Raw genomic sequence first — 15764 nt, forward strand, 5'->3', positions numbered from 1 at the left:
TCCCAGAGTCGTCACAGAACATTCTCTCTCCTCAAAAATACGGCGGATCAAAAGCAAATAAGTGCACCGATGTCGGAGCCCCCCACCTAGACTGGTGGGGAGGGGGAGTCATGGCTGAGCGTGTTGGTAAACAGAGGAGCCAAGGGTAGGTTTAGAAAGACTGAGGTCTCCGCATCCAAGGGCCACGTCGGCACACCTGGATGATGGCGAAGCCGCTGTGTGCCAGCCAGCCAGGCTCCCGAGCCAGCACCTCTCAGCTCTGCGCATCCAGTCCCACCGTGACCTCGGCCCCGCCCGGGGCCTCCCTATAAGACACGCAGCGTAGTTCCAGCCAGGTCATGGCATCACCCACGGGCAGCTCTCCTCTTCGGGGAGGCTGCGTCTTTCACTTCTACCAGAAAATACTCAGTACTGTGCATTTAGTCAAGAAGGAAAAGGGAAGTGACTCAGTTCTAGTTAATGGCACTTAGATTCTCATACGAGCAAGAGTAATGAGTTGGGAGTGAGTGGGAGTGAGTGGGGATGAAGCGTCTGATTTGTTTGGATATATTCGAAAGGCTTAAAGTGTTTTTAGGACAGCACCTTGGGTTGGTCCTGCAAGCACACTGAAGAGTTTTATGGACACGCCAGTGCAGTACAACTGCTCTCATCTCCGCCGTGTTGCTCTGAGTCAAACGCTTGATGGTACTTTTTCAGGCACTCTGCTTTGGGGTGGCTCCTCACTTAAACACTGAGAATTTTCTTTCTTTTTTTCTTTCTTTTTTTTTGTATTTTTGCCTTTTCTAGGGCTGCACCCACGGCATATGGACGTTCCCAGGCCAGGGCTCGAATCGGAGCTGTAGCCACTGGCCTGCGCCAGAGCCACAGCAACGCCAGATCCAAGCCGCATCTTCGACCTACACCACAGCTCACGGCAACGCTGGATCCTTAACCCACCGAGCAAGGCCAGGGATCGAACCCACAACCTCATGGTTCCTGGTTGGATTCGTTAACCGCTGTGCCATGACGGGAACTCCTAAACACTGAGAATTTTCTTTTTTTTTTTTTTTTTTTTTTTTTTTTTGTCTTTTGTCTTTTTGTTGTTGTTGTTGTTGTTGCTATTTCTTGGGCCGCTCCCATGGCATGTGGAGGTTCCCAGGCTAGGGGTCCAATCGGAGCTGTAGCCACCGGTCTACGCCAGAGCCACAGCAACGCAGGATCCAAGCCGCGTCTGCAACCTACACCACAGCTCACGGCAACGCTGGATCCTTCACCCACGGAGCGAGGCCAGGGATCGAACCCGCAACCTCATGGTTCCTAGTCGGATTCGTTAACCACTGCGCCACGACGGGAACTCCGAGAATTTTCTTAACAGTTGTTATTTGAGCCAGACACACCCCCTGTATTGCAGTAGTTGCTGCTGACACTACAGAAGTGTCTGACTTTTCCCTTTTAAGGTGCTTTTGTAATCTTTTAGTAACTCATGAGAAGATTGCTGTTTCTTTTCAGTTTTTGCAGCCACTGTCCAGTCTGCTTTTTGGACCTAAGCTACCTTGCCAGCTGCCCTTCAGTTCTTGTTGCTCTCAGAACCACAGAGGGTGCTCATGCATCTCTCATTGAGACGCCCTGGGGTAATTGACGCGGGTCCTGCCCCACGCGGCCAGGAGCGGCTGCCTCCTGTCTCCTGCAGAGGCCGAGGCCATTAATTAAATCTCGGCTGCTGACACGCATTGTCAGAGGTGGTTCAGTGTCTGATACAGAGGTTGACGCAGCAGTGCTTTGCTAAGTATTTTTGTTTGGGTTTGGTGTGATTCCTGGCCCCTCGGTAGCCTAAGAGCAGAGGGAGGAGAGGAGGGAGGGAGAGAGTGAGAGAGCGGTGGCAAGACCAGTGCAGACGTGGCTGGAAAAGGCTCCCGGCCCCCTTCGCATGCCACCCCTGCCTCCCCGGCCTGCTTTCTTGCACTGATAGTGTGGTTCTGTTTCTGGCTCCCCTCTGCCCTTGCTGTCCACCTTCCAGTGTCTGGGTGGCTCACGTGCCCGCTGCCTGCACCGAAATTGGCCAGACTGTTTCTGAAGGCAGTCCCTGGCTTCGTGCCGGGCAGGCTCACTCGGGGAGGGAGAGGGAGCATGGGCTGGGGTACCAGCTTTGGGGTGTCTGAGGTGCCCACCACACTGACTCAGGATGCGTCTTAACTCTTTTAACAGAAGTGGGTTGTGTTCTCACCAGATTGGGTAGAGTCCAGCCTGGTAGAATTCGAAGGAACAGCTGGGTTGGTTTTTGGTTTTTTCCCCCATCTTTGAAACTTAGCAACACTTGAGTGCCAGCTTAGGGAGTCTCAGGGTTTATTTGGTTTTCCAAGAAATGACCTGTATACACATTTTCTTCTTTTTCCTCGTGGCCCAACCCCTCTTATGAATACCAGTTTTTAAGTAGGATGTTAGAGAGTTACCAAGATAGCTTTTTACGTATACAGCTGTTTAGGGGCTGAAAGAGTCTGATCTGGGTAATTGAGCTTTTTTTATAACAGCTGGACTCCTACCTCTAAATGAAAGGTAGAAATAGATGTTGTGAACAGCAGGAGGAAGAGGCGTAGTTCGTCCCCTCCTCGGATTGCAGGTAGCTCTGGCCGGGGCCCAGCCGTGTGCGGGGCACGAGCTGTAAGCAGCCTCCATGCAGCCCCGAGTTCTTGAAGAGGCCTGCGTCGGGGTGTTTTTTTCAGCCAGCCAGCACTGGATCCCAGGCTGCCTCCAAATTCCCCGGGAGGGTCCCTGCGCGTGAGCCAGGGGTTCAGCCCGTCATCCGAAGTGAGCGGGGTTTCCGTCCCTGTCCTTCCCAGGGGGACATCGTGTCCTGTGCCGGCACGCACATCCACGTGTGGAGCATCAACGGGAACCCCGTCGTGAGCGTGAACACGTTCACGGGCCGGAGCCAGCAGATCGTGTGCTGCTGCGTGTCGGAGATGAACGAGTGGGACACACAGAACGTCATCGTCACGGGGCACTCGGACGGAGTGGTCCGGGTAAGTCGGCCGGGGTGTCCGCCGCCCGGTCCAGCCGCGGCTGAAGGATGCCCTGAGGTCGTGGTGCTGCTGGGCAGACGCTCACCCGGAGCCACGCAGACCTTGGCGACTGTGTTACCCGACGTGGAGAACACCCAAACTCGACCCCTTTTCTTCCCGTGAAGTAGATCTGTTAGAGCCCCTGACAGCCTGACCCACGGAGGTGGTGTCGACGCGGTTTCCACATCGTGCTGGCATTGCTGCAAATACCGACGGCATGAGCAGTGGCCTCTCAGGCTGTCAGATGGCTTCTCGGGGAAATCAGGGACTGTCAGGACTGGAGAAGCCCAGAGCCGCCAACGCTTCCAGGGGCCTCGGGCCATCCGTTCCTCCCCTGTCTAGGGTCCTGGGTGGTTCCACCTGAATCCTAGACGGCTTATGCCCTTCCCAGGCGTCCGCGTGCTGGGCCTCTGCCGGAGATGGAGGCCACGGCATCTTCACCTTTATGGTCGGTTCTAATGCTGGGATTTTATTCTCTCCGGAGGTTTTCCTCTGGGTCTTGCCTCTTTAACTGCACGCTGCCTTGTCATCACCGTCACATGCCCAGCAGCGGTGAGGCCATCAGGCACTCCCAGGCCACGCCCTGCGCCTCAGACGCCAGGTGCACCCCTGAAGTCACTGCCTGAGAGCAGCGGCAGAGAACCCCGACTGCGAGGCATTGTGCCGCGCTCTGTAGCCAAATGTGTCTGGGGATCTGGCTTCCTGTATACCTTCTGGAAGATCCAGAGTACAGATTGGTGTATGCAAGTTCCCGGCGGGTGAGGGGCGGGGGCGGGCAGGTTACAGGAAACAGACGCACTCGTAGTTGAGCCAAGGTTTCAGATGTCTTTGACCCCAGCCCTTCTCCCCACCGTGAAGCACCCATGAACCTCTCATAAAACACAGTTTGGGAAGAACCGTTTGTTCACAGGCAGGCCCTGCCACGTTTTTCAAGATACAGGAAAAATCCAACTATGCAATAATAGAAATTAAGTGATCTCCTTAAAACCCTGAAACCCCCATCTTCATCTGGTACCATGTAGATTGTTTCTGTGGTCTGTTCAACTGCTGTTGTTGTGTTTTTAATTTTCACGCTTATTTAAATTCAGTTTTGGAGAATGGAATTTTTGCAAGTTCCTGAAACACCAGCTCCTGAGCCTGTTGAAGTGCTAGAAATGCAGGAAGACTGTCCAGAGACACAAATAGGTATTCAATACTTTCTAAAGAGTTATTCCACAGTTTCCTTTTTTTTTTTTTTTTTTTTTTTAAGTTATTATGAGCAAACTCAAACAACATAAGCAAGGGCCTGAGGTTGGGTGTTGCTATCATGAAGTGGGATCAGGAGTTCCATTGTGTCTCAGTGGGTTAAGAACCCAACATTGTCTCTGTGAGGACGCAGGTTCGATCCCTGGCCTCGCTCTGTGGGTTAAGGATCCGGCGTTGCTGCAAGCTGGGGTGTTGGTCACAGTTGTAGCTCAGATCCCGTGCTGCCATGGCTGTGGCGTAGGCTGGCAGCCGCAACTCCCATTTGACCCCTAGCCCAGGAACTTCCATATGTTGCAGGTGCATCCATAAAAAAATAAAAGTAAAAATAAGAAAAGGAAAGAAGCAAGATCACCAGCTAGTGTGTAAGGCAAGGCAGCTGGGCAGGCACAGAGTTCCCTCTGGGTCGCCAGGCGGCTCCCGTGGGGTAGTGTCTTGTGGTCAGCGTCCATATCCTATGATAAATTCAGTTCAAGCCTCCTGGAGTACCAGACTCCCGGCTCTCAGTTCTGAAAAACACAAAGCAGATCCAGAAGGTGCAGTGTTGGTCAGGTCAAAGTGCCACTTCTCAGTCCCACATCTGTCCCACCCACCGCTTGGATGGCTCGGGGCGAGTGACAGGGTGGCATCATGTGTGTAAACTCTTCACTGAGGCAGACCAAAGCCCGCGCCCTTGCCCTGCTCAAGAAGGGCATTCGTTCAAGCAGAAACCTGGTGCTCCGTGCCTGAGGTCTGCACTTTGGGAAGCACTTTAAACTTTGCCAGTCAACTCTGGCGATAGATGGTCTTTATGCAGGATGACTGGGGACAGTGCCACAAAAGTCAGGCTAAGATGTGCTTTGGGTTACTGACTCTCCTACGAAGGGTCCCCCATCAGTTCAGAACGGCCGGCGCAAGATACTTCACAGGCGGGACAGGGTTTTCCATTCAACCTTTCGATTCTCTCTCTGTGGTTAATTCTTGTGCGCTGAGAACTCAGTGTGACAACATGAGGGAGTTGCTAAGGGAAAAGGCTTCTTCCCAGAAAAAGCACACCTTGCCTCCCCTTGTAAGCTGAAAGTAGTTTTTCCTTTCTTTGCCAGAACCGATGGACAGGATATTTTAATGCTTTTATTACTGGAATGTGTGTAAAGTTTTATGTACATGCATTAAAGTAATTTCTATACTAAGAAAGTCCTCTGGATGTTTGGAGGCATCAAACTGAGTTCAGTTCAGTATTTGCGGGTTGATAACTGCTGTGTGTCAGGCACTGGCTTAGGCCCCAGTGAGAAGTAGATCACTTTCCTTTAAGAGAGCTCATGAGTGACTAACAGCAGAAGATGAATAAGAAAGACAGAGTCAGATCCAGCGGGGAGAGACTTCTCTGTGTCCTCACCCTCCCTACGTATGCCTCCTGGGAATGGCATTTGGCAGAAGTGTTGGGGGATGGCAGCCCACAAGCAGGAGTGACGGGACAGTGTCAGGTGGCAGGGACTTGGCGGCCTGGGTGAACGAGAACACACACTAGTGGTTCACTGAAAATCAGAGCCGTTTCAAAAACCTTAAAACTCACGATCCATAAGCTACTGGGCAAAAAAAAGAAAAAAGAAAAAGACGCTGAAATTAATCAACTAGACTATGAATGTCACTAGAAAGGAGGCGAATGACGTATTTATTTGTCTTGCTAAAAAATACGTGTAATGAGCTGGTGCTGGTACATGTGCTCTTGCTCTCTCCTTTTTTCCAGTTACCTCTATTTATTTGCCAGAAATTTTCCCTCCAGTAGACTTTATTGCAAGGGAGTTGAGATGAAGAGAAGCAGTGTAATGATGGAAAGAAGAAGAAAAGCCCAATTCTGAATCAGAGCTGTCATCAGTCGTTTGTGCGTGTCTGTCGTCTTTACATGGACAGCTGTACGGAGGGCGCTGTGCTTGGAGCCACTGCTCTCCAGCTGACCCTGTCCTGTAGGGAAAAAAAGTCCCAAAGTACTAGTTAGGGGCGTGAATTTTAACTACAGTGAGAGGCATACTCCGGTTAAAGGAGTCGAGGAGAGAGAGTTACTTTGTGTTGCAGGAACCAGGTAAGATTTTAGAGAAGGAAGCATATGAGCTGTGCCTGGAAAGACAGGAACGTCGGAACACGTGGGGATCGGAAGACGGGCCTGGGCGGGGCCAGCCGCGTGTGCGGCGTTAGCTGAGCAGGCGCAGGGCCGAGTGGCGAGCGGAGTTGGCACCATCCGGCCGAACCGTGGTAGGGACGTGAGGCAGGGCGTGGGAAACGCATCGCAAAGGCAGGTTTGGGCCGGGCTGTGAACGACGGAGCGCCACGCTGAGGATTTGGGCTGGCGCATCCTGTGGACTCAAGTTCTACCAGTTTGCTTACATGCACCTGGCTGAAAAGTCTGGCAGTTCATTTGATTTTTGTCCTGATCTTAAAACACCAGGTCTGTTGCTTCTTACCTACTAGAAGTAAAAGCCCGGTGGGACAGAGCTGGGTCTGACGGTACCGCGCGCACCTGCTCTCTGACCCTCACAATGCGCTGTCGCCGCAGGGCAAGAAGCCCAGGACGAGGACAGCAGCGATTCCGAGGCGGAGGAGCAGAGCATCAGCCAGGACCCCAAGGACACGCCCAGCCAGCCCAGCAGCACCAGCCACAGGCCCCGGGCGGCCTCTTGCCGAGCCACGGCCACCTGGTGCAATGACAGCGGCTCCGACGACTCCAGGCGCTGGTCCGACCAGCTGAGCCTCGATGAGAGGGACGGCTTCATACTTGTGAACTATTCGGAGGGCCGGGCCCGGGCTCATCTGCAGCCCCCCCTTAACCACCCCCACCCCAGCCCTGTCGAAGTGCGGAACTACAACAGATTGAAGCCTGGTAACTTGAGGTCTGGCGTCTGTGGGGGGCGCGAGGGCCGGGGGGCGGAGGCAGGGGGCTGAGCTCTCCCTGGCCCCATCCCTGCGACTGAAGCCCCCACAGGGAGGGTCTCAGTTTCTTTCTGTGGGAAGCGAACCTAAGAGGCCTTTTGACATTCCATCCTCCAGTGGTGGTGGCAATATGTTAGGCATTTTTTAAAGAAAAACCAGAAATGTCATCCATTCACATTTCATGAGAGCCTTTGAAAATAGGCAAGTTATTGATTGCAGACAGGGCTGTATGCACAGGTAACCTTGCCCGGGAAGAGGTAAAGGCGCAGCCCTCAGCTGGAGAAGTGGTGTCTTGCACCGAGGATGCCCCCTCTCTGTGCGGGTCTTTGGGAAGGAGGCAGCCTCTGGCCTGGTCCACCGTCAGGGTCAGGCTAGACTGCTGTGCCCTCACCTGAGGCACAGAACCCAGAACCAGAAAGCTGTGTGGGGCTGTAACCTGGCCTCTGAGGGCCCCAGTCAGGGTGCACCGGCCCATGTGGGGCCCCCCAGTCTCGTGAGTCACCCGCCGCGCTTCCTCTCCGCAGGGTACCGGTGGGAACGGCAGCTGGTGTTCAGGAGCAAGCTGACCATGCACACGGCCTTTGACCGGAAGGACAATGCACACCCGGCCGAGATCACCGCCCTGGGCGTCTCCAAGTAAGTGCCAGGCCTCTCTGGCCGCCCTTCCCCACGGGCTCGCTTGCTGGGCCCGGCCAGGCGCCCCGCGGTCTCAGGGAGCGCAGATGTCATTGCATTTGGCCGTGCAGCTGCAGCAGGTGGCTCAGAAGAAGAAAGCTGCCAGTGCGTGGATTTCACTTCCAAATGGAACAAAGCAAAACGCTCTGCCCTCTCTGTTCTTCAGAGACGCGGCCGGCTTTGCCGCAAGGCGCGTAGAGGCAGAAGTAGATTCGGGCTCGGGTCTGGTTTGGTTCCTTTGCACACACAGCCCCCAGCCCAGAGCTGACGCTGAGTCCTGTCTCCTGCAGGGACCACAGTCGGATCCTCGTGGGTGACAGCCGAGGCCGGGTCTTCAGCTGGTCTGTGAGTGACCAGCCGGGCCGCTCTGCCGCCGACCATTGGGTGAAGGACGAAGGAGGGGACAGCTGCTCGGGCTGCTCAGTGCGGTTCTCTCTCACAGAGAGGCGGCACCATTGCAGGAACTGCGGTCAGCTCTTCTGCCAGAAGTAAGATGAGATACGCGCTGTCTGCGTCTCTGTGGGTTGAGCTCTGAGGATGTTCCTTGGGCCGAGCGCTTGGCTTCTCAGCTGCCCGCTGTCCCCCGTCTCGCGCATTTCTCCCGCTGTCCTTTGTCACCAGTGGGGTATTTCCGTCACAGCAGTAGTCCTCACAGGTAGCGGTCGCCCTGACGCAGGGTGGAAGGCACCGGAGTCTGATCTTGTCCGCACAGAAAGCAGTGCAGATTTGGGAGTTCCCAGGTGGCCTCGAGGGTGAAGGACCCAGCGATGTCGCTGCAGTGGCTCAGTTCAGTCCCTGGCCTGGGAACACCTGCAGGCCGCCAGCGGAGCCAAAACCGATTTTTTTTTTTTTTTTTTTTTTACTGGTTCAAGTCATCCCTTCACCCTCACCCTGCACTCCCTCTTCTCCAGGTGCTTATACTCCACGGCGTGTGCTGTGTGCCTAGACAATACGATTATTTATTGTGTGTTCCGTTTTACGTAAATACAGCATACAGTCTGTATCCTTCTGTAACTAGCTTTTTTTTTTGGTCTTTTTGCCTTTTCTAGGCCTGCTCCCGCGGCACATGGAGGTTCCCAGGCCAGGGGTCGGGTTGGAACTGCAGCTGTCGACCTGTGCCACAGCCACTCCAGATCCAAGCCGCATTCACGACCTACACTGCACCTGTGGCAACACCAGATCCTTTGACCTCCTGAGCGAGGCCGGGGACTGGCCCCACATCCTCATGGGTACTAGCTGGGCGCTGACATCTATTCGCATAACAATTCTAATAATTTCATTTTAACTGCTGTCACCTATTTTTCTGTACAAATAGAATATATCTCCTTCCCTTTTGATGGACTCTCAAGGGATTTTCCTTCATTGTATCAACACTACAAACAAAGCTGCAGTGCACACCCTTATAAACACCCTCCTGACACACGAGCTGGAGTTGCTCCAGAGGAGACACCCCGGAAAGGGGATGGATAGAATCACACAGAGACCTACTCTGGAGCTTAGCTAGTTATTGCCCAATTACCCTCCAAAACAGCAGTGCTAGTTTACCTCCAGCAGGTTATACAAGTTCTCCCAGTTCTTACAAGTGGTATTGCCAGACTTTTCCACTGCTGCCCATCTGATAGCCAGTAAGTACTTTGTTCTTTTAACGTGCGGTGCTCCTGAACTTGACCATGTGCTCATGTGCTCATTGCCAGCTTGAGTTTCCTCTCCGGTAACTTGGTCCATTTTCCTTTTGGGCTTGCTCTTCTTGTTTTTCGGTTTTGGTTTCTTTTTCCCCTCTTACTTGAGGAGTCATTTAGGTAACCTGGGCTCTCATCCTTTGTGTTGTAACTTTATGTATGTTCTTCTGTCCCACCACTTTTTCATTTTCATAGAGTCACATGTATTGCATTTTATGATTTTTTTTTTTCTTTTTTGCTTGTTTTGGTTTTAAAAAAGATCTTTCCCGTCCTGAGGTCATAAAGATGGCCTTGTTTATTTTCTTTCGCAAGTCTCCAGTTTTGTTTTTTACATTTAGATCTTCAGGTCCAAGGTCCCCGTGGGACGGGGACCTTTTATGTTTTCCACATAAGACGCGTCCGTTGTCCCGTCCCCACCGACCTGGATGTCATCCCTGTCACATGCTGGGTCCCACATGTGCACGAACAGCCCTGATTCCCATGACAGGCCGCAGAGAAGATCCCACGAGCAGCCCTCTGGAGCTGACATGGCCTTACTAGCGAGACGCTCCCATGGAAAACACAAGCTGTGTCACTGCCTCTGGGCCAGTGGTCGAGGGGCACTGGCCTATTGGAAAGGGTGTGGTCGGGGATTTACACGGACCAAAGGCTCCCTGGGCTGCCATCCATCCTGTCATCTCAGGCACGTGACTGACCCTCTCTGAGCTTCTTCATCTGTAGGCTGTGGATAATTACACCTCCCCTTGAGGTGTTGAGGAAATTAAGTGAAATCCTCTGTGGGTTTTGTGAAGCGCCAGGTGCAAGGTCTGGCAGTATAGGTGTGCAGTAAGAAGTGTTATGATGATTATTCATTTTTTTTCAAATGTCTTAAACCTTTTCCCCTGGGAAGTCTGATGCACGATGAGGCAGCCAGACTGTTGCTGTTTCTTGTGGGAATTTCTAAGGGTGTGGCAGAAGATTCTGTCCTGTGCTCTGAGATACCTGCTCTATAAAGCCGAGCAATCTCGTAATTTCTGATAGCCAGCCCCTCTGTGTGTATGTTGGCATCTACTTCTGTTCTTTGGAGTATTGTTTAAATATAGGTAGGTCTTTAAATTATCCGTTGCTGTCAAATGTCGGATGGAGGCTTTATTGGAGAAACCAACCAAACAAGCGATTCTGATGGAGCAGGTTCAGAAGGAAGAGCTGCCCCCGGCGTTGCCCTGCCCCTGATGCCTGTGCCCTTCGGCTGCTGAGGGAGCTCATCGGCATTCCTAGGGGTCTCCTCAGAGTCTAATCCTCTAAACACCTTGGCTTGGCAGCACCTCCTTTATTCCCTGCACACTGTGGTAGATGAATGGAGGAAATAAAATTCTCTATGTCAGTCTCGTGAAAAGCCAAGCTCATGGTGATCAAGTGCCACGTCCAAGGTCATACCTGCTTTATGTCAGGAATAGGAATGCTATTTTTTTTTTTTTTTTTTTTTTTTTTTTGTCTTTTTGTCCCTTTTAGGGCCATACCCTCAGCATATGGAGGCTCCCAGGCTAGGGGTCTAATTGGAGCTACAGCTGCCAGCCTACACCACAGCCACAGCAATGCAGGATCCAAGTCTCGTCTGCAACCTACACCACAGCTCATGGCAACACCGGATCCTGAACCCACTGAGTGAGGCCAGAGATTGAACCCACAACCTCGTGGTTCCTGGTCGGATTCATTTCTGCTGCGCCCTGACAGGAACTCCTAGGAACACTTTTTATAAAGAGTGTGAGCATCTCTAATTATAGTCTGCTTCAGGGACCTCTCTCCGGATAAACAGAAAATGAGAACATTTGGACCAGACGGAAAAGCCCAACGCCTGTTTAAGAAATGACCGAGGAGTGAATCAGTGTCTAAAAGCCCAGAGTGTCTTTTAAGATGGGTGATAAGTCCTTTCTTGCCAAGAGAAAAAAGTTAGGCTCCAGCTAAAGATGCTGGCGCACCTGGCAGGTTAATAGAGCAGGAGAGCTTCATTCTCTAGGAAAATCCTGTTTTTTGTTTACGTCCTCTGCAGTCATATAAGTGGCTCGCCTTGCTTTGTATTTTGCTTCATAGACTGAAACAAGTAAGACAGCTTTCCTTTTGGCCCTTGGTCAAACCAGACCACCCGGAGCAGCCCGGCCGTCAGCCTCTCCTGGCGCAGCATGGTCTGCGCATGCGGCCTTCCCGTCAGCTTTTTTTTTTGTTTTTTTTTTTGTTTTTTTGTCGTTTTAGGGCCCCTCCTTTGCATGTGGATGTTCCCAGGCCAGGGGTTTAATTGGAACTGTAGCGGCAGGTCTACACCACAGCCACAGCCATGCGGGATCCGAGCCGCGTCTGTGACCCACACCACAGCTCAGGGCAACCCGGGATCCCTAACCCACTGAGCGAGGCCAGGGATTGAACCGGCAGCCTCGTGGTTCCTACTCGGATTCGTTAGCCACTGAGCCACTCCGGGAAGCCCTCCCTTCAGCTTTTAACTTCGTCTCTGCGCCCAGTGGTCCAACACGGACAAGACCCTTAACTGCTTCGCTTTTGCCTTTGCTTCAGGTGCAGCCGATTTCAGTCCGAAATCAAACGCTTGAAAATCTCATCCCCGGTCCGCGTTTGTCAGAACTGCTACTACAATTTGCAGCACGAGAGGGGTTCAGAAGATGCGCCTCGAAACTGTTGAAGACTCCGCGAGCCGGTTGGAGACCACGGTCTGTAAACCCCCCCCCCCATCCCCCGCACGGCTCGCGGCTCGGGGGGCACCGACCCCGTCTCCGTTTACACAGCTCTTCCCAGCCCGCGTCTGAAGTCTGGGATCCAGAGGGATCAGTGAACCAGCGGGCGTGCCTGCAGCCCCGGGGCGTCCGGGTGAGCAGCGCGCGCACAGCGTGAGCGGGGCCCAGGCGGTGGTCCCGGTTCCTCTGCAGCCGCCGGCGCCCAGAGGATCCGCTCTGTTAACTGTCCTGCCCGCGCCTCTCATTTCTGTAGAGCTACTCATCCTTATTTGGAAAAACCAACGCCTCCCCCCAAAAAAACAAAAAACAAAAAAAAAAAGGCTTTTAGAAAATGGTTGTAAATCTGACTTCTTTGCAAGTAACTGTGTATATTGTAAATAGGTACAAAGGCCTTTTTTCTAAATAAGGACTTAACTGCCTGTAACATGAGACTGCAAACTACACCACTAACTCAATGAACTCCTATGGTTTGTCTGCCATCGCTCACCAATTAATTATAAATATGTTTTTTTAAATCCTCGAAGACATCATCTGTGGTCTTTTTATCCCCCCACCCCCACCCCCTTTGCAAGCCCAGCCCCCGTGCCCAGCGTCCTTCTTTGCGAGTCGCCCACAGTTCCTCCCCTGGACTTAGGCTAATAACCAAAACGAGGTGACGCGGCCCTTCCTTAGGGAGCAGCGTGGGAGAAGAAGAGCCCAGCGGGGCGTCCCCCGGAATCCTGGGGCGCCGGGCACCTGGCTGCGCACCACCTCAGTGTTGTTCTTCTGTCCCAAGGCCCCTTGTGAGCTTCTCTTTGGACTGTCCTCCGGTCAGGGCACCCTTCCTAGCGCTGCTGGGCGGTGGTCGGGCCATCGATCCACTAATGGAAGTATATTTGCATGTAACCCAAATTAGCTTCTCCTGCATAGAGCGAAAGAAGCGTGTGTCTTTGGTGACACTCATGTTCGACTGTAGCTTATTTTCAAGAAAAGGGTTTAAAAAAGAAAAAAAGTGTACAGAATCAACATATAAGCCTTGTTGTAAAACTGGACCATGTCGGAACTGCTTCTGATTAACCTTTACCATTTAAGGCCATCTACCTGAAAACAGTGAGATTTATACTGTATCGATGTCTATTTTTTTGTTTTTGCTATGAATATAATTACAGTATTTTAATATTTAGTTATTTAATTTGTTCTACTAGTTGGATACAGAACACACAAATCCAGGGAGACTAAAGCTGGTGGGGGCTAAGAGAAGAGTTTAGTTTACAGAAAAAAGGCTTTGGTGGTGGGATTTTTTTAAAACTGTGTGTTATGTACATATATATGTATATATATATAAAACAAATGAAACAATCTAGATTTTAACATTTTCAGATATTTAGTGATAATATTACGAACAATTCTAAAAGCCCTGTGATTTGAAAAATGTAGACGCATCTATGGCCCAAGAAAGGAAGGACAGGCCTTCACACCTCACGGAGCATCGCAGGAAGGGCAGCGGCTTTGGCTTTCCCAATTCTCCATCTTCAGCCCTGGTGACAGGCACACTTATGCACTAAAATGCACATATATGCACATGCATTCAAAAAATAGGCATTGGTACAATAGCAGTCTTGTACCTAATGGGCTGAAACCAGCTTAAGAACAAACTTGTTCTTCCTGATAACTAGGTCTCCAAGAGAAAATATAAAGGCTGCTGTAGTGCCTTATGCTTACTAAATTTAAACCTTTATTTACCTAGGGTGGAGCCTACAGTTGATGATTACATATCAAAATTGATGAAGACACTTCCATTTCTAAAAGTTCAAATATACCTGTTAATAAAAGGATTATTGGCATTAATACTTCAACTTGAAGAGAAGTTGTGTTCTGTTTTCCTTTCTGTGTCTTCCTCCCCCCGCCCCCCCCCCGGGCCCTCCCCTCCTTCCTTCAATTCTCATAAACAAGGCTGGATGTTCACCAGTTGCAGGAACTGTGCTGTCACACAGTCGTAGTCGCGGGCTTTGCCCCTGTCCGGCCCGCTGGATGAGTCGTAGCAGTGTTATTCTACGCTTTTTAAAAGAGGCGTCCTCCTCGTGTCCATGAAACGTGGTCCCCCCAGCCCAGTGGCAGAGGTGTTCCTTAAAGACTTGAATATGTGAGTGTCTGTATGTAGTTCCTTAGAGGTTACTCCTCTACGTGATGTGCAGTTATATGGGATGAACCCTTTGAAACGTCCGACACAGCTTCCGTGGCTAGAAGGTGGAAACCAAAACCCTCACGACAGTTTTTCCTCTGGCAGCTGGTGCTTGGGCAGCTGTTTTGTTCAGTGGGGTTTCTTTTCTTTTTGCTTCTAATGCGGAACTCACACATCGCTCACACATACGCATACACTCACGTACCTAAACTGATGGTTCTCTGGCTGTCTTCCTGTGTTCCATGTAGATTTGTCGAGCAGCATGTATTCTCAGCGTGCACCTCCACCTTTGCGTGGTCCGCGTCCTCTCTCTGAGAGTACCTCGCAGGGCTTCTGCCTGATCTCTGTAGTAGTTTGTCCGTCCGTGCATCCGCCCATCCATCCATCCATCCATCCATGTATCCACCCGTGTCTTCTAACATGCGTGTGTGCTGTGCAGCTGTCATGTCATGCTTTCGAAGAAGAGAATAGCTGCCCGTAGCAGCCATCCGTCTGGACAATAGCAAACACTCTAGATAAGTTATTTTGCACTTTCTTATGTATAAAATGGGTAGAAACTTATTTTTGCTTTGTATCATTTAAATACATTTTGTTTTGGTAAATGGACTGTGTATAAAATATTTATGCCATTAAAACTGTTTTTAGAAAGTATTTTTAATTTCAGCAAGTTTGGTTACTTGTTGCATGACTCTTAACACAGCTGACTTTTTGTGTCAGTGCAATGTATATTTTTTGGTCCTGTTATTAACTTGTAAGCCCTCGTAATGGCCAATTATTTGTACAGTAACAGAAGTAAATTGAAGACACTGGCTAAGACTGGATCGATTGTGGACTTTTGTACTATACTGCAGAATCCAATACCTGTTCTTTGGTGGTTAATGTAAAAGGCCTGAAGAATTACTATCTAGTGTGCAATCTGTGATAACTGAATGTTCATTGTATATCTGTCTCTGATGCAAAAAGGTAGAGTAACACAATTACAATACATGATTAAATGCAGTAGTCCAGGTACTTTTTCTTTTCATTTCAAATAAATACCTACTATTGACCCCCCCACCCCACCCCCCCAGCCGTTTTTAAGCCAGTTCTTTAGGGAAGGAAAAACAAAACAAAACTGAGGTCTAATAAAACTGTGTAGTTCTTTTCTAGTTGTGACTATACCTTTCAGAAGCACCTGCTCAAAGCCTCTTCTTGCAGACATGTTGGCTATTTAGGGTCTGGTTCAAGTTCCAGTTGGATCCGTCATTAAAAACCAGACTTCTGCATTAGGAGCTTCTCAGTTGCACTGGACTCCCAGGGCTGACCGTGTAGACGGCCTCGGGGAAAGGCAGGTGGCTTCTTGGAT

At 50.9% G+C, this 15764-nt stretch overlaps 1 protein-coding gene across 10 annotated transcripts in view; it reads left to right on the forward strand.

The window, feature by feature from the left end:
* The window catches only part of WDFY3 (WD repeat and FYVE domain containing 3), a 271937-nt gene extending 259159 nt beyond the window's left edge, over positions 1-12778 (forward strand). For all 10 annotated transcript variants that reach the window (XM_021101795.2, XM_084973505.1, XM_084973508.1 and 7 more), the window contains 6 exons: positions 2817-2999; positions 4127-4223; positions 6811-7134; positions 7709-7820; positions 8150-8347; positions 12083-12778. In XM_021101795.2, the coding sequence (XP_020957454.2) occupies positions 2817-2999; positions 4127-4223; positions 6811-7134; positions 7709-7820; positions 8150-8347; positions 12083-12206 (1038 nt within the window). In that variant the 3' untranslated portion in view covers positions 12207-12778. The remainder of the gene's footprint in view (positions 1-2816; positions 3000-4126; positions 4224-6810; positions 7135-7708; positions 7821-8149; positions 8348-12082) is intronic.
* The last annotated feature ends 2986 nt before the right edge of the window (positions 12779-15764 follow it).

The sequence above is a fragment of the Sus scrofa genome, chromosome 8 (assembly GCF_054392235.1).
Source record: "Sus scrofa isolate SSC_HxYL_T2T_F1_AM1 chromosome 8, Sscrofa_HxYL_maternal_Yorkshire_Landrace_v2.0, whole genome shotgun sequence".
Lineage (NCBI taxonomy): Eukaryota > Metazoa > Chordata > Mammalia > Artiodactyla > Suidae > Sus > Sus scrofa.